The sequence below is a fragment of the Colobus angolensis genome, unplaced genomic scaffold (assembly GCF_000951035.1).
Source record: "Colobus angolensis palliatus isolate OR3802 unplaced genomic scaffold, Cang.pa_1.0 Scaffold217, whole genome shotgun sequence".
In the NCBI taxonomy this organism is placed as follows: domain Eukaryota; kingdom Metazoa; phylum Chordata; class Mammalia; order Primates; family Cercopithecidae; genus Colobus; species Colobus angolensis.
In genome coordinates, this window is record NW_012115344.1 from 2,604,680 (window position 1) to 2,623,054 (window position 18,375).

General features: G+C 34.6%; 1 protein-coding gene across 3 annotated transcripts in view; it reads left to right on the plus strand.

Annotated features, from left to right (window-relative positions):
* BANK1 (B-cell scaffold protein with ankyrin repeats 1) overlaps positions 1 to 18,375 on the plus strand; it is a 329,903-nt gene that overhangs the window by 34,617 nt on the left and 276,911 nt on the right. For 2 of the 3 annotated variants that reach the window (XM_011943209.1, XM_011943210.1), the window contains exon 2: positions 5,797 to 6,195. The exons of the other annotated variant lie outside the window; for it this stretch is intronic. In XM_011943209.1, coding sequence (XP_011798599.1) covers positions 5,797 to 6,195 — 399 coding nt within the window. The remainder of the gene's footprint in view (positions 1 to 5,796; positions 6,196 to 18,375) is intronic. 3 annotated transcript variants of the gene reach the window in all.

Below are 18,375 nucleotides of genomic sequence, written 5' to 3' on the forward strand. Positions count from 1 at the left end.
GAAAAGACAATGTGTGTATTAATAAGCAGAATAACACAGTGAGGAGTTACAATTCAATACCATTGGGACTTTCTGATTACTGTGTAAAACAAACCTCAGAATTGCCCCATTGCAGGTTGGATACGCTGAGTTATTTACACATTTACTTCTGATCCTCACTGCCTGAGGTTGTCCCCCTATTCTTGGTGCACTAAATCCCTGGAACTAATGAGCTGCTGGGCAGGTGCACAAACTGAGGAAGTACTCTTAACAGCAGAGGAAGTCCTTAGGCAATAAAGCAGAGGTCAGAAGTGGTCAATATGCTTAATAACTGATCACTAAGCAGTAGCTGGTGGTCCAGGAAGATATGAGATGTGCATTCATAGCACCCACTACACAGATTTATGCAGATTATACAGGAAACCCTTCATATATGAATGTCCCACTATGAATAAATGGAATTAGCCACTTTCCCAGAGGGGAAATATTAGTTATGGTGTGTTTCACTACATTCAAACCTTTGAAAAATCCCCAGTTTTGTTCCCATGTTGTACTAGAAATAACAGTACAAAGTTGGAATGTAAACTCAATTGAGTTATACTTACTGTGTAATTTAAGTAATGATATATGTGTGTGTGTGTGTGATTATATTAAGATTAATGTTCTTGTTGTTACTGCTGAATCCATTATGGCTGTAACTCATTTTTTTGGGTAATTTTCTGCTTTATTTTATTCTGCCATTTGGTTACCAGTTAGAAAAATGTAATATTGAAATGATGCATTATGCAATCTTTTTCCATTATGCACAATCAAAACATGGGTATGAGATTGGATCTTATTCAAAAAGAAGAAAATCTGCCATTTGAAGCTGTGCATATGGAATAAGAAGAATTTAATATATATATGTTTAGTCTCATTCTTTTGGTAACCTGATTTTGGTGGAAAAGCAATTATTGATATAAATTATTGATAAATATTTCTTTCAGGTTTGAACATTTGTTATAGAATATTTAAGATAAATAAGGCATTATTGAATCTGAAAGAGTATGGTAAATTTATAAAAATTAATTTGGCTGTATTTTGTTCCTAGTGAACCATTATATAATGCTGTCACTTTATGATGCAAGACTGTAAGATGTACATTTAAAATAATTTATTTGCAGATCTTGATTCCCTCTTCAATAGTATTGTCTTTTTATTATGATGAAGCTTTCCAGGAATGGAAATTATGTATTTCTATGTTTCAAGTTTATCATCTATTGTTTCGTTGCAAAGCCTATAAAAGTTGACCAATCTTAATGACAGTAACCCTCCTTAAATGGGGGATAATTACTTAGAGTTGATTTAATTCAAGTGTATGAAATGAAGTACAGTGCAAGGCCACTGGGCTACTTTTGAGAATTTATAAAGAACTATTTTGGGTCTGTGGTCCTAGATATTATTCAGGTACAAACCTTTTTTCTAGAAAAAGGGAAAAGAAAACCATGGCTTATTAAAAGAGTTTTTATTAACTTTTATATTTCAACACAACTTAGTTTCGTATGAAAAGAAAGAAAGTCAGCATAAAGATCAACAACTATCTTTGTGGCTCTGATCAATAACTTAACCCCTCTGAACCTCAATGAGAACATCAGTAAAATAAGACTAACAGGACTAACTCCATGCAGTTTGGTGAGGATTAAATGAGGTTATACATGTCAACTGCTTAGCAACATGCCTGGTACATAGAAAGCCTCAGTGAATAATAATTGAGAAAACCAAAGATTAAAATACTGAAATGAGTTCATCTGTAGAGAAGAAAGGAATGATATTTGATGTCAAATGAGGATATTGAGAAAATATAAGTCAAATAAAAAGGCTCAATTTTCAACATAAGTAAAAATGCATCTAGAGTATTGAGAAAGACTACCTGTGCAATTTTCTCGGGCTTTGAAAGACAGGTTATGATTGTTTCTAGTTTTGATTTCATATAGCTGTCTGCCAATTGTGATACCCAGCCAAATAGCATGGGAGCATTAATTCTTTACGTTAACATATACTCATAGCTCATTCTACAATTTTCTTGATTTAAATTATAGAGTCAAAAAGTAAATTCTGTAAATTCTTCATAGATTACTCTTGGAGTGCATGATATGTTCTGTTTCCTCTTTCTCCTTGGTAGGAAACTAGACTCCCAGTAAGCCTTCACATACTGTGCATAGTTAAGAATACCCCACAGGCTGCTTGATACTGACTAATCTAAGTCATATCCCTGCAAATAATCTACCGTAATCTTTTAAATAATATTATTGTGTCCTTTGCTGTTAGAAGTTAAAAGAAGTATATGGTATAGGGCAGACTGCCCGCAGTGGAGTCCGGATTCTAATACCACTTCAGTTTTCCCATCTGTAAAATGAGGATAACATTAATACTTACTTAGTAGTGTAATTGTGAGAATTAAATGAAACAGTATGTGTGAAACACATGGAGACCTAATTTAAGTACTTGATAATTTTAATTATTATTAATTTTATTTATACTCCTCTTATTTTTATAACTGTAGGCCAACTTATTCTGGCTATATGCAATATGAAGAAAACCCTCCTTCTACCGTTCCTCAAACATAAAAATACTGAATTATGGCATAATATTTCTGTTTGTTAAACAATTTATTTATTTAGCAACCAGGCTGGGTGAGATACTACACTACTACACACAGAGTTACAGAACTATGTTGATGATTCATATACAACTTACACGTGATTCCCATATGTTTTCTGTCAGATTTTTTCTCATTTGCATACATAAATATGTAAAAAAATGTTGAATATCTGTTCAAGAAATTGTGCTTGGCATTGTGTAGGAATTTGGATTGAAAAATAAAGCATCTGCCCTCAGAGATAATATTTATATCACGAGAAAAGACAGAAATACATAAACTCAATAATTTAATAAAATACAAAAGATCTCAGAATCATTATGGTTTTCATTGCCACATCAGTGGTATAGAAAATACATGCTCTGTTTTCAGAGGAAGAAGATGACAAGAGTTTGGTGTTTCATTCTTTGTACTCATGATAGTACTGTAAAAACTGATCTTTAAAAATGATTGTATTTTGTAAAATAAGGTTATTATTAAAATATAAGCAATATGGAAGAGTGAAGAAAAAGAAAGTCATGTATCAAAGTCCTCTCTCTCAAAAACAATTGTTGCTAATGATAGAATTATTTTAGGTAGATAGGCATAGAGGTACTATTTTATTAAAAATGAGATTAGACTTTACATGCTATCTTTAAATATGAAGTTAATTTAAAGTAAAACTAATGATATACTAATTTTAAGATAAAAATTTCTTTGAGTACTTTTTAGATTATTTATTATTATCTTGGGAAAAATGATGATACAGAAATATTGAATGAAGTCATTATTTTAAATTAATGTTTCCAATTTAGGCAGTGTTAAAAGATTACATTGTATTAAACATGAGGTTAGTATGTTTTACTTTCTCCTCCCCAAATGCTCAGTTTTTCTGGCTGTGTAATCACTTTTATTTCATCGAGTTAACATGTGCATTTTGTTGTGCGATCATAATGCCCTCAGCATTTAGTTGTTGTTCTATATGTACATGTATTCAACTCACCCTATTCTTTTTCCAAAGTTGCGTTCATTTCCTTTTACTTTACTTTGGTTCTGGGCTATTTTTTGGCTGGATTTTCCTCTATTATTTAAATTTTGATTACAGTTACACTTTCATGTAAAACAATGATAAAACATAGTGAAAATCGACAGTGCTTTACTTTCCCTTTCCCCAAATACCATTCCACCCTTCTAAGAACCTTAAAAACCATAATTTGTTCAAAGTTTCTTTTTTTATTCTTTTGCATGTTTCAAAAAGATACATTTATATTATGATTTCTTGATTTACTAATTTTAGCTATTATCTATTGTCTTCCTGTAATACATAAGATAGATATTTTTATACTTTTGTTTATCTTACTCTTCCTTTATTCTCCAGAATATTTAAATCTCAACTTGTCATTAATTAATTAGTTTTTACATTATTATAACTATAAACACATGCACACTATTGATCCAAATAATCTATAATTATCCTGCTTTCTTTCATAAATTTTGGGGCTTTCTTCTGGAATTAGTATTTACTTCATTTTTTTGTTTTTTGTGCAAAATATTGAAATGTACCACTCTTTAATTCTTTTTGTAAATGCCCTATAAGACCTGTGAAACCTCCATTATTAGCATATTTTCTCTAATTTTTCAAATACATGTGATAATGTTACAAATGCTTTACTTATTTCCTATGGCTTTCCCTCCCCAAGTCATCTAGCTTTTACAGGTTTATTGCAGTATAACTTATATCTAAGATATGTAGATGAGTGAATTTACACATATATATGTTATATATATGTATATCTCCATAAATATCTACCACCTAGATCAAGATATAGACCATATCCAGAACTCCAGCAGGCTCTCTCATGCCTACCCTAATTTGTTAAATCTGCCCTAAAATATTCAGATCTGTATCATCGTGAATCAAGTTTTCTGCTTTGGAACTTTATATAAATACAATTATGCAATATATACCCTTTCTTATTTCACTCAATGTTATGTCTTTAGATTCATCCATGTTGCATGTAGCATTGTTACATTCTTTTTCATTGTTATGCAATATTTTATAGTATGAATATACTGTAAAAATTAGTTTTACAAAAATTTTCCTATAATTCGTCTGGAAATTGCTCTGAAGAAATCAACACCAACCTCACATTTTTCTTATCATGGTGACTTGGTTTTCCTTCCTGGATATATGAAGAAATTTTTTAATTATCATTGAGTCAAGGACAATGTAATCATGATTTCTTTTCTTTTTTATTTATTTATTTTTTTTGAGACAGAGTCTAGCTCTGTTGCCCAGGCTGGAGTGCAGTGTCACGATCTCCGCTCACTGCAAGCTCCGCCTCCTGGGTTCAAGCCATTCTCCTGTCTCAGCCTCCCAAGTAGCTGGGACTACAGGTGCCCACCACCACGCCCAGCTAGTTTTTTGTCTTTTTAGTAGAGAAGGGGTTTCACTGTGTTAGCCAGGATAGTCTCGATATCCTGACCTCGTGATCCGCCCGCCTCAGCCTCCCAAAATGCTGGGATTACAGTTGTGAGCCACCGCGCCCAGCAAAATCTGTTTTCTTTAACAGTTTTAGTTGGAGCCTGATTGTTTCACACTGATTGATAAAGCTGGCTCCTTTATCTTTCTTATTACAAGGATTGTTAAAATTATTAAAAATTATATGTTTTACAACATTCTAATGTGTATATTATTCTCTTCTACTTCAGGTTTTTGGATCATCCTTATACTGAATCTTTTCTGTTTTTAACTCTCAACTAAATGTATCGTATTTTCAACAGTTGTGTTAGCCTTGTTCTCCTCCTTTATTTATTTATTTTTTTGAATTACTATGACAATATCAAGCTTTTCTTTTGGGCCAGAAGTTAAAATATTATCTATAACATTATCTATGTCTAATCTACTCATTTCTTTTTCTAATTTATTTCTTATCTGGGTAATGGTATTGTTTTGGCTCTCAACTTGTTTTCTTATTTATTATACTTTTTCTTATCATTCTTTTTAAAATTTAAATCAACTTATCTTTGAATTCTAGTTTTATTTAATTATGGTTTTTTAATACTATGAAGGACTTTCATATAGTTTTTCTCTGGTATCAGCAACTTAATATATTGCCTAGTAAGCATATTAAAATTTTTGAAAAATAATAACCTGCTGATAGCATTGCAAATATAAGAAAATATTTTTTCTTTTTCAGGAAATACAAAAGACATCATAATGATATATGAAGAGGATGCTGAGGAATGGGCTGTGTACTTGACAGAAGTATTTTTACATGTTGTGCAAAGGGAAGCGATCCTGTTATATCGTTTGGAGAATTTCTCTTTTCGGCATTTGGAGTTGCTGAACTTAACCTCTTACAAATGTAAACTTTTGATATTATCAAATAGCCTGCTTAAAGACTTAACTCCAAAGAAATGTCAATTTCTGGAAAAGATACTTCATTCACCAGAAAGTGTAGTTACTTTGCTTTGTGGAGTGATGAATTCACATCAGCTTTATGAATTATTAAATATCTCTCAAAGCAGATGGGAGATCTCAACTGAGCAGGAACCTGAAGACTACATCTCTGTAATCCAGAGTATCATATTCAAAGGTAATGTTGTCAAATCTTTGTTTGTTTCATTTTTATTTGTTTTTTGTAATTAAAGAATTGCAAGTTCTTTTAGAACCAATAACTGATGTTAGGATTAAAATAAGAAAAATGAGAGCTGCTTTTATTTAACAGTATATTGTAATGTCCACAAAATACATTAAGGTTCTTAATTTTTAGCTCCATTCCAATCAAGGCTTATTCGTTGTTTTAAAAATGGCTTATAAATATATTCTACAGGGCAGCCTGGATGAGATCATGGTGGAACAAGTATTGTATGCTTAGCCATATGACAGTTTGGTTCTGGAAGCTGGTTTCTTATATAACTGGTGAGGCAGGAGTTAATATACTCTAGTAGTGTTACCAGTAACAGTTCAAGGTTTGAAGGTCTGGGTTACAATTACAGAGCTTTTAAAATTTTAAGCATGTAACCTTTAGATAAAATACAAGGTCCCGTTAATTAATTAATTACGTTTCCATGTAATAATCAAAATGCTGCAACTTACTAATGTTAAAGCTTCTCCCTTCCATAGTTTTACTCTGCTTGGTGTGAAAGGGGTGCTGTGGCCAGCTGCTTCCCTGGTTTTCTTAGTCTGTACTTTGCTCTCAACTCCCAGTCTTCCAACTATGGTTTCATGGCTTAAAGGGAAGGAGTGAAGCTATTATTTTATCTTGGCCACATCAGATTAAAAGTTGCCTCTTTTTCTTGCAGCAAATTTCTGAGTTTTTGGAAATCCCTTATTCGCTGGGAATGTCTCTCCTGCAGTTTCTTAATGAGTCAAATATTCTCTCTTCTCTACGATCATAGCTGTGGTTGTCTAACGCATATAGATTCTTACTGTTGAGTTCTATGGCTCATTCATATGTCTCTCATCATGAAAATGGCACTGAGATATCTCTTGGCTGGGTGTTTCTCCTACCTTGTCCACATCTATCTGAAGATAAACCTTCCTTTATCTCCATTTATCTTTTTCCAGACAAACTATGGGCATACAAGCCATTCCCAGAGTAGCTATCACCATCCTGCCCTCAGAGCAGCAGTACAGCAACAGTCTCTTGCTTTTAGTAATTTCCAAACCTGGATCAAGCACAAGTGTTGGGAGTTCTGGAAATCCAGGGAACCTATATCAACCCCAAATGGTTTGCTAGAAGCTCTTCTCACTACACTTCTCACTATACTTCTTTCCTGGTGGAAAACAACTTTCTTCTCGCTCTGTCACCCAGGCTGGAGTGCAGTGGCTGGATCTCGGCTCACTGCAAGCTCCATCTCCTGGGTTTACGCCATTCTCCTGCCTCAGCCTCCAGAGTAGCTGGGACTACAGGCGCCCGCCTCCTCACCCGGCTAGTGTTTTTTTTTTTTGGTTTTGTTTTTTGTTTTGTATTTTTTAGTAGAAACGGGGTTTCACTGTGTTAGGATGGTCTCGATCTCCTGACCTCGTAATCCGCCCGTCTCGGCCTCCCAAAGTGCTGGGATTACAGGCTTGAGCCACCGTGCCCAGCCTGTTTTGTTTTGTTTTGAGACAGAGTCTCACTCTATCACCCAGGCTGGAGTGCAGTGGCATGAACTTGGCTCATAGCAACCTCTGCCTCCCAGGCTAAAGCAATTCTTGTGCCTCAACCTCTGGAGCAGCTGGTATTACAGACATGTACCATCATGCCCGGCTAATTTTTGTACTTTTAATGGAGACGGGGTTTTACCATGTTGGCCAGGCTGGTCTCAATAACCTCAAGTGATCAGCCCACTTTGGCCTCCCAAAGTGCTGGGATTACAGGCGTGAGCCACCGCACCCGGCCCAAATTCAATAGTTTTTAAAAGCATTGTCTTAGTTGTCTGTTGTTGCATAGCAAGTTTCTCTAACTTTTAGCAACTTAATAAATAATGGTTATATCAGTTTCTATGATTTAGGAATCTAGGAGAGGTTTAGCTGGGAGGTTCTGGAGCAGGCTTTGTCAAGAGGATGCAGTCAAGCTGTCCGGAACTAAGATCCTCTGAAGGCTCCACTGGGTGAGGATCTACTAACAGGGCTTACGTTGTTGACAGTTTCCTTTGTTGTTGTGATTTTAATAATCCCTTGGTTGGCTGAAGGTCATTTCTAATCATTCCTGAGGAAGGTCCCTTGGAAGCAATGTTTCTGAATTCCTGGATGTTTAAAAGAGTTTGTCTCTTGTCTTACACTGAAGGTAGAGTTTGTCTGAGGACAGTATTGCTATTGCCCTTCTGTCTCTAGCATTGCAGAATTTACAGAATTTGTATTTGCTTAGCTGACTAAAGGATTCTGCGATAAATGCAGTTTAGTTTAGTGACTTTACTAGACTATTTTAGTGCTGACTATTCTGGATTATTTTTCCCAGGGACATGCTTTCTTATTTTTGTTTTTGTCTTTTTCCCAAAATATAGATTCAACTCTTCTTTTATTTCATGAAGAATTTCTTAACTTATATATAAGTTTACGGTTTATTTTTCAGGGATTCCTTTTTTATGTATTTTGGATATCTTTAGTCTGAAGTGCACTCTACAATTTCTCTCTAATCCCTTTTGACTCTATTAATATCTAATTTACTTAGTTTGCATTTTCACTTTAACTTTTGCTACCATTTTGTGCTTCCAGGAGTCTCTCTTCCTCTGTATTACTTCCAATCTCTTTCATTTTCATAGTACTTTTACTTTTTCTCATTGTACCATTTGGTTGAGCACTTGCAATTTAAAATTCATCTCTTGTTCTTAATTCACTCACCTCTCTCTAACTTCTTGCATATCTGCACTATATAATTGCTTTCAAAAGGTGATTTCTATTCATTACATTAAAAATTCACGGTGAAATGTTTGGTTACAATTTTCAACTTTGTTTATGGTAACATGTTTTTAGTTTTTGCTCCCCATCTCCTTTGGTTTTCTCCTTTCCTCTTTTCCTCCCTCCCTTCCTTGCTTTCTTCCTCCCTCCCTTCCTTCCTTCCTTCCCTCCCTCTCTCCTTCCCTTTCTCACTTTTTCTCTTTTAGTATCTTTATATAGATTCTATGCTTGTTCAAGTTTTCCTCCTCTCGTCTCCTCTCCTTTCAAGACAGAGTTTCACTCTTGTTGCCCAGGCTGGAGTGCAATGGTGCGACCTCCGCTCACTGCAACCTCTGCCTCCCAGGTTCAAGCAATTCTCCTGCCTCAGCCTCCTGAGTAGCTGGGATTACAGGCGTGTGCTACCACACCCAGCTAATTTTGTATTTTTAGTAGAGATGGGGTTTCTCCACGTTGGTCAGGCTGGTCTCGAACTCCCGACCTCAGGTGATCTGCCCGCCTCGGCCTCCCAAAGTGCTGGGACTACAGGCATGAGACACCACACCCGGCCTCAGTTTTTCTTATGTGTCATTGAGAAAAGTGAGTTTTTTCAGTTCAGCCAGTGGAAATAGAGCGGGTTTTATTGTTCTGTTTTGTTATTGTTGTTGTTATTTTACCATGAAAGACTGTACTTCTCTGCTTCCACAGATGTAGACTACTTTCTGTAATATGATTTTTCTGTATAGTTCTTCATTTAACCTCACTTTGTCTACTTTTTAGAACCAGACTGCTTCCATAGATGCTTCTCCCTCAAATTGTTGCCTCATATCTATAATGTGCCCTTAGCCTTATAGGAAGTATGTTTGCTGGCTGTTTTTTAAAATCTGCAGCTTCTGGACTGTTTCTTCAAAGTGTCTTTTCTCTGTTTCCTCCTGTACACCCTTACACTCTATTATCACTGTTTTAGGAAACAGTTCATTGAATTTGGGTCTAGAATTTCACTGTTTCCTATTTCCTCTAAATAGGATATTTCCATAATATTTCCTCATTGTCTGTGTGTTGGGATGATTTCCAAGAATAAAAAGGGGAAATATTCACAATACACCATAATGTTTAAACTGGAAGTTTTCAAGTTTCTTACGATCTCTTTTGCTCTCTTGTTGGTATTCCTCAAGTACATTAAACTTTTTTGAGTGAAAAGAAAAAAGTGTTACAATAGGAAAATTATTTTTTTAAATCACAATAAAGCACAAGTAAGCATATGCTACTTTTCTCCCTGAAGATTGTTAGTAAAATTTTAGATGGCTCCTCACACCCATAATTTCTATTTATTCAAAGAACTCATGTTATTTTGGCCACTTGAGCTATAATGTCACTATTATGTAAAAATATTTGATATATACCTTTTTATTGCTTCAGTTGTTTTGTTTTATAATTAGTATTTTTAGGTGGATATGAAAGTGGTATTCTGCTATGTCTTCAAGTTATATTTCTATTCATACTTGATGAGAGAAAAACTCACACCTTGTAGACAACACAGAACTATTTTGGAGACACTATTATTTCTCATCTGCCCACATTGATTTTGGACTCCGATTTCTTAGCGTAACTTAGATATGCCAATTGGAAAATATAACCATCTTATTTGGAAAAGGATGTTCAAATATAGTGTATTTTTGTCTGAGGTACAAGAATGCAACCAAAAGCATATAGTTGTATTTTCAAGTCTACAAAATGGTAGCAATTTCCAAACTGCATAAAATAACTTTCATATGTGGGTTGTGTCCTTTGAAAAAATTGGTTCTATTTGCTGTAGTCTATGCAGTGATAAATTTGCTTAAGTGCTCTGCTAAATTATTTTATGTTTATGTTGCCATTCATGTTGAAGACATAAAGTCTTGTATTTAAATTGAGATCAGTACAAAAAAAAAAAATGGGTGAAATAGGACAAAGAATGTGGAATGCAGTTTTTACTGTCCTTTTTCTACTTTTCCTCATTCCATAAATAAATTATACAAGGAATAAGGGGAACTTATTATTCAGAAACATGCTATGAAAAAGAGAATAATAACAATGCCAAGAAAGTCACGGAAATAATTAAATGTTCTAATATATTAATATAAGACAAAGAAAAATCAGAGGAAATTTTAAGAAAGAGAAAGCTATTTTATAATTAATCAAGGCTCCAGAGAAAAGTTTTTAACATTAAAAAAGTTTTTTTAAAAGATAAAATAATTTATGTTTTCTCCAAGTATTTTATTTCCTTTAAAGGAATTAAGAAAACCAAATTTCCTGTCTTCTTATTTCCCAGATTGAGAATAACACAAATCCAGATGTATTTCCTCTTTTCTGTTTGTTTTATAACCGTTTGTGTGACATTTCTTCCTTTTTCTGTCCTCTATATATTTGTTAGTTTTGGTTTGTTACCTAATTTGCTTCTCTAGTCTTTCCACATTTATAGGTAATATAAATAATCTGATCTGAAATTGTTGTAAAATCAACTGCCATTTCTGAGATTCATGAACATGTACTTGAATCCTTCTGGTTTTCAGGATCCTGGCACCTCTCCAAGACCTCTGTCCTCCCTTGTTCTTTGTTCTTGACTCTGCCCCTGTCACTTCTGGACCAGGCACCCTGGTTTGCTTGCAACCCCTAAGCTACCCTTTACCAACAGCTCTCTCCATGGCTTATTTTCTCATATTTTCTTATTGTCCATTAACAGGAAAAAACTTCTAACTCTTTCTTGAAGAACCTTAGCATTTCCATTTTGTTTTTCTATTACCAAACCACGGATTTCAAATTTTTAGCTTTATTACACTCTTTAAGAGAAGGACAAAATGAAAAGTAGTAATGTAACAGTAGAATTATTGGAAAGACAAAACAAAACAAACAACACAACAGAAACAAACTATGCAGAAGCATTGTTCTCCTTTCTTTCTGTCTGTGCCGTGTATTGCTTAAGAACTCTGACTCACTGGACCTTCCTAGAACTGCTCAATGAGATGTTGTAGCCTTTCAAATGAAGTCCTTCCTTTTTGCATGGTCTTTCAGCTCTTTGAAGATATGGCTCCAGCATGGTTGTCCAGGACATTTCTGTCACCAGCATTAGTGTAGACACATACTGTATAATAGGGTAATTGCATCATTCACCATTGAACAAACACAGCCTTTCCATTTTTGCCTTCACTCTATTGTTCTTTCACTTTTCTCTTCATCTGGAGTATCCTTCCACATACTTTCAGTTGAAATCTCAACCATCCTTCAAAGTCAGTTGAAGAGTTGCTTTATTAATAAATTCATCTCATATCATTTCTGCTTGAAAAATATTTTCCTTATCTAATGTTATTAATTTTGATTATTGCTTACTTATGACTTTCATTGCATTCTATATTCTCTGTAACTATTTTTTACCATTTTTTTCTTCTCCTTTTTGCTGCTTTAAAAATGGAATGTTGTTAACTTTCTTTTATGCCTGTTGCGGTGGCTCACGCCTGTAATCCAAGCACTTTGGGAGGCTGAAGCAGGCAGATCGCTTGAGGTCAGTAGTCGAGACCAGCCTCGCCAACATGGTGAAACCCAGTCTCTACTGAAAATACAAAAATTAGCTGGGCGTGGTGGTGCACACCTGTAATCCCAGCTACTTGGAATGCTGAGGTAGGTGAATCACTTGAATCTGGGAGGCGGAGGCTGCAGTGAGCCCAGATGGTGCCACTGCACTCCAGCCTGGACGACAGAGCGAGACTCCGGCTCAAATAAAACAAACAAATAAACAAACAGAAACAAAAAAACTTCATTTAAAAAAAGTCAGCATTCTCAACATCAAAAAAAACCCACAAACCCAGAAAGCACAAATTGTGTTTTTAAGTGCAGATTTATAAATGTTTATGGTACAGTGTAGTTTTTCTCTTTGTTGAAACCTCTTGATGAAAGGTTTACTGTGGGATTCTTGTCAAGGATACATAACCTCAATCTAATCATGAGGAAAATCAGACAAATCAAACTGGGAGATTTTTGTGGAATCAAGGAAGATTCTATAAAATAATTGCTCTGTACTCTTCAACACTATTAAAATCAAGAGGTTAAAAGAAAGGGTGAATTATTATTTCAAAATAAAGTAATCCAAAGCCATCAGCTCAGCACTATCCCGGAACTTTCCCCATCTTCTACATTCAATTAATTTCTGTGGGAACTGTATCTTCGTTCCCATTTCTCATCCATTGGCCTAGATCTTCATTTTCCATTTCACAGTCTACTACTAGAACCTCCCAGCTGGTGGCCTTTTTCCTCCCTGTTTTTCTAAAACACACTCTATATTATGGGCTCTATATCATCTATGGAATAAAGTCAAAATACCTTAAAGTAGCAGACAAGGTCTCTCATAATAAAATATTATGTAAAAACATTTTTTTAATTAGCAGGATTTAAAACACTTACTTTGATTGTTCACAAATTTAGACAATAATCAATTCTATCAGTAAATGTGTAATGATAATTTAGTATATTTAGGACTAAGACTGGTACGACTGTTTTTGTGCTTCTAGAATTTATTAAGGTTTGAAAAATTATTAGCTGCCAACTTTAAGACTCAGGGATTGAATACTCACTTTTTTTTTCTTTCTCTAAGAAACTAATAGTTCATTATAACTTCAGAATTCCAATTAAAGTGATGGATTGTTTGAAAAGAATATTATTCAAAAAGTCTGAATTATAAATTGAGTTCAGGTATCTGATACTTTACACAAGGGTTTTATTGTGTCCCAAAGAGTTTCTCTGGCTTGCATGATTTAATAAAGTCGTTCAAATTATTTCTAAGACTGTAAGGACTAAGGTTTCAAGGATTTTTCCCTCAATATATGGTACATATTCAATTTCTCTTTGAAGAAATTTTTTATATATTAATAAATTTATCTTTCTAAATTCTATTTTTAATTCTTTTCTTTTTAAATGTCATGTTTGGTCAGTCTCATATATATTGAAGAATGAAACTCAAACAACAAAATGGTTAGTAAAAATTTATTAGTCCTGGACACCAGAATGTAATTATGATTTGTTTATTGCTAATAAGATAAGATAAAGGCATTTGATCAGGATATTTTTAGCGTGTTGGTAATGGCATTTTGTATACGACTCTGGGGAGCTTTTCTCCTCTCCCTCTCCCTCTTCCCTTTACCTATCCTCTCTCCTTCTCCTCTCTCCCCCTCTCCCTCTCCTCTCTCTTCTTTTTATTTTCTTTTTTGAGATAGGGTCTTGCTGTGTCACCCAGACTGGAGTGCAGTGGTGGGACCTGGGCTCACTGCAACATCCACCTCCAGATTTCAAGTGATTCTCATGCCTCAGCCTCCTGAGTAGCTGGGATTACAGGTGTGCACTGCCACGCCCAGCTAATTTTTTTTTTTTTTTCTGTAATTTTAGTAGAGATGGGGTTTCACCATGTTGGACAGGCTGGTTTCCAACTCCTGGCTTCAAGAGATCCACCCACCTCGGCCTCCCAAAATGGTGGGATTACAGGCATGAACCAACACGCCTGGCCTCTGGGTAGTTTTTAACGATATTCATATTATGAATGTATGCACCCTATTTCTGAGTTCTACTGCCTCCCTTTTTGAACTAAAAACTAAGGTACACTATTACATATTACTCAGGATCATTGTGTTATTAATAACTTAGAAGTTAGCTTATGTTATTCTTTGCTTTCCAAAAATCTTACCTTTCTTTAGATGATTTCCTCTTTATCTTTGCTAAAAGCTGATTTTTTTTCACATTTCAGTGCCACATGGGAAATGATCGTCTGCTGCATAAACAGTACGATTCCAAGGCTTTTCTGAAAATTAACTCTAGTGTTAAAGGGAAGAAACTATGTACAGAGTCCATGAAAAAAACAAAATTTTACTGTCTCTTATAAATCATCTTGTTCTGAAATCTATGCCGAGACAGTTGGTATCCTGAAGTCTACCTTTAATCTAAGGTCCAAAAAAATCTACGCTTACGTGATGATTGAGCCATCCATTGGAGGGAGAGTACACCTTTGAGCTGTGTTTGACTTGAACATGCCCTCACTTAGCTGGTGACCAGCCACTTGGTAACCTCAGTAATTATTTTTCAAGACAGACACTTTAAACTTTATTTTCTTAACATCAGTAACATTTTCTTGTTCACACATATTTATGCTGGAAATTAAGGTATAGGATCATATGAGATTAGTTAACAGCTTGATACCAGATGATGTATCTGACACTGTTTTGCCATATTTTTGTATTTCACACAGGGAATAGAGTGAGAAACTCGTAATTTTAACTTTATTCTTGACTGAGAAACGCAATAGGTAGTTTATACTAAATTAAGAAATTAAGATTTTAAAAGTCAGACATTTTATGATATCACCAAATGAGAATTCACTTACACTCATTTATCGAGGATATGTATTTTTAACCTTAAGTTTTCACAAGTGATTTCAAATTACTTTTACTAGTGTCTTAGTATTCTCATGTATTGAGAGAGTTGAAAATTTTAATATCCCATTTTATAAGGTGCATAATAGAAGGGTTGAAATTACATGGCTTTCTTCAAGAACTATATCCATTAAATGTTTATGGTTGTGCTCTTTATGAGGCAATTATTATTTCCTTTTGATTGTAAGAGAAATATTAAGATATATGGAAATCATCACAAGTGCTCCTCTAAAGCTCATCTCATATCTGAATTTTTTGACTATTAATAGTATCATAATGCTACAAAATGTATTTCTAGGGAGGTAAGTAATGCTCATCAATCCATTTAATAGCTTCCCGTAAGAGGAAGCTTAACTGTTATTCAACATTACTTTCTCTTCAAGTACTTTTGTAGGAATTCAATTTGACTAACATGAAAATTGAGAACCTGTATTTTTCAGCTCCGTTATTATGCTACCCTATCCCCTAATAAATGCTCTATCATCCCTTCAATTCTTAAGCAGGGAGGATTTGTCTGAATCATTGCTTCATTATTCACAATGACCAGCACCATATACAATAATTAATTTTTTATTCAACTGGCCAAGTTCATTACAACTCATTGAACTTATTTTGGAATATGAGAAAGTGTGATTTATATCTAATGTGTAATTGTTTCTTAGGTTTTCATAACTTTTTAGAAACTAGGACAAAGGAGATACACAATTACTTTCTTCCCATATTCGTTCCAAGATAGCTACTATATAATTTCAAATATTTAATTTTATAGCGTATTTCATCTCAATAAATATATGACACCTGACTTTGAATTATGGACAATAATTTTTAAATTTAAAGAAAAAATATGTATTTTGGGCCGGGCGCGGTGGCTCAAGCCTGTAATCCCAGCACTTTGGGAGGCCGAGACGGGCGGATCACGAGGTCAGGAGATCGAGACCATCCTGGCTAACACGGTGAAACCCCGTCTCTACTAAAAAATACAAAAATCTAGCCAGGCGAGATGGCGGGCGCCTGTAGTCCCAGCTACTCGGGAGGCTGAGGCAGGAGAATGGCGTGAACCCGGGAGTCGGAGCTTGCAGTGAGCTGAGATCCGGCCACTGCACTCCAGCCCGGGCGACAGAGCGAGACTCCGTCTCAAAAAAAAAAAAAAAAGAAAAGAAAAAATACGTATTTTGAGAGAAGGTCTCACTCTAGAGTGCAGTGGTGCAATCTCAGCTCACTCCAACTTCTACCTTGCAGGTTCAAGCAATTCTTATACTTCAGCCTCCCAAGTAGCTAGGGTTACAAGCATGCACCACCATGCCCAGCTAATTTTTGTATTTTTAGTAAAGAAAGGGTTTCACCATATTGGCCAGGCTGGCCTCAAACTCCTGGCCTACGTGATCCACCTGCTTCAACCTCCCAAAGTGCTGGGATTACAGTCATGAGCCACCATGCCCAGCCTAAAATTAAATTATGTGTATATTTAAAAGCTTTTTATTTTTCTAATTATAAAAATAATACATATTCATTGTAAAAAAAATGTGAATAGTACAGAGAACATAAAAGAAGCAGGAAGAAAATGTCACTTAGAATGACAATACCCAGAGGCAATCACTGTTAACATTTTGCCATATTTCATTCCATATATAATTCTGATTATGCAGAATATAAACTGTTTAAAAGTTGAGAGAGTACTTGCCAAATATGTACATACAAACATTTTAAAATAAAATCATAATATGTTAGAGGAAAAAGCAAGGTATAAATTATAAGACTAAACTTAAATGAATATGTGAATAATCTTTTTTTAAATTAAACGAAATCTGAAATGATAGGCCAGAATTTCAAATTTTGCCTTTGGCTCAGAAATGATGTATTGACAACTGTTCCATGAGCAATGAAAATCTCACTGAAATCAAAGTTGAACTCCAATGAAAGATTCCAGTTTGGAATGAATAATTCAAAATAATGAAAGCATAGATTCAAATGGTAATAATCTTAATTACACAGAGTTGTTCAATATGTTGATGTAGGGAGAAGCAAAAATTTTATAGCTACTTACAGATGAATTATTATGAAAAATAGAAGTTATAAATGTATATGAAGAATTTTCTGGTACTTCATATGAAAGATTTTTTAAAAACCTTTCTTATAAATATTAAACCAGTTCTAGCATTAAACGTGGTCTCAAATAATATCTCCTCAAACATTGCTATTTGACAGATTGTGAAACTGAAATTCTGACACCTTGCATTCTTTGTGCAAGACCCATGGTCCAGAAGTGGGGAAGAATCTGGTAGAACCCATGTTGAGTCAGAACACTGGCTTCTCCTTTCCAAAGTTCCAAGCCAAATGGCAGTAGCACTTAGACAAGAGAGTATATGATTTCTCTTCCCTTATTTGTTCATGATTGATCAATTCCTTTATTCCTTCCATTTAAAAATTAATTTATAACATTCATTAATAAATTACTATGAGCCAAGCACCAATATAAGAACTTCCTACACATTTTAAAGTTTAATTGTCACAAAAACATTAGGTGCAATCAGTAGTACTATTCTCCTTTTTAAGTAAAAACACAAACAGAGGAGGCAACTAGAAAATAACAGAGCTGGAATGTGGACCAAATACTTCCAGCATCCCCATTTCAAAGAACTACACTCGAACAAATTTTGGGTTGACTTTGAAAAAATAATTTTTAGGCTACTCGGAGAGAACTAGATCACTTCTAATTTCTTAGATATATACGTACTCAAGTCTAATCTATGTGTTCGAGTTTTTATATTTCAGAGTCTAGGATGAAATCTGAGGTGACAATATTGTCATCTTGAAATATAAAAACCTGGACACATGGACAGCTGAGCTAATGCTGTCACAGGTGGTGAATTTTCCCTTTCTTCATCACCTTTATTTTCAGCCATGAGAGATTCTCAGCTTCTTTTTGGCACCTCTGCATTCTAGGTTTTATTTTATTTTATTTTATT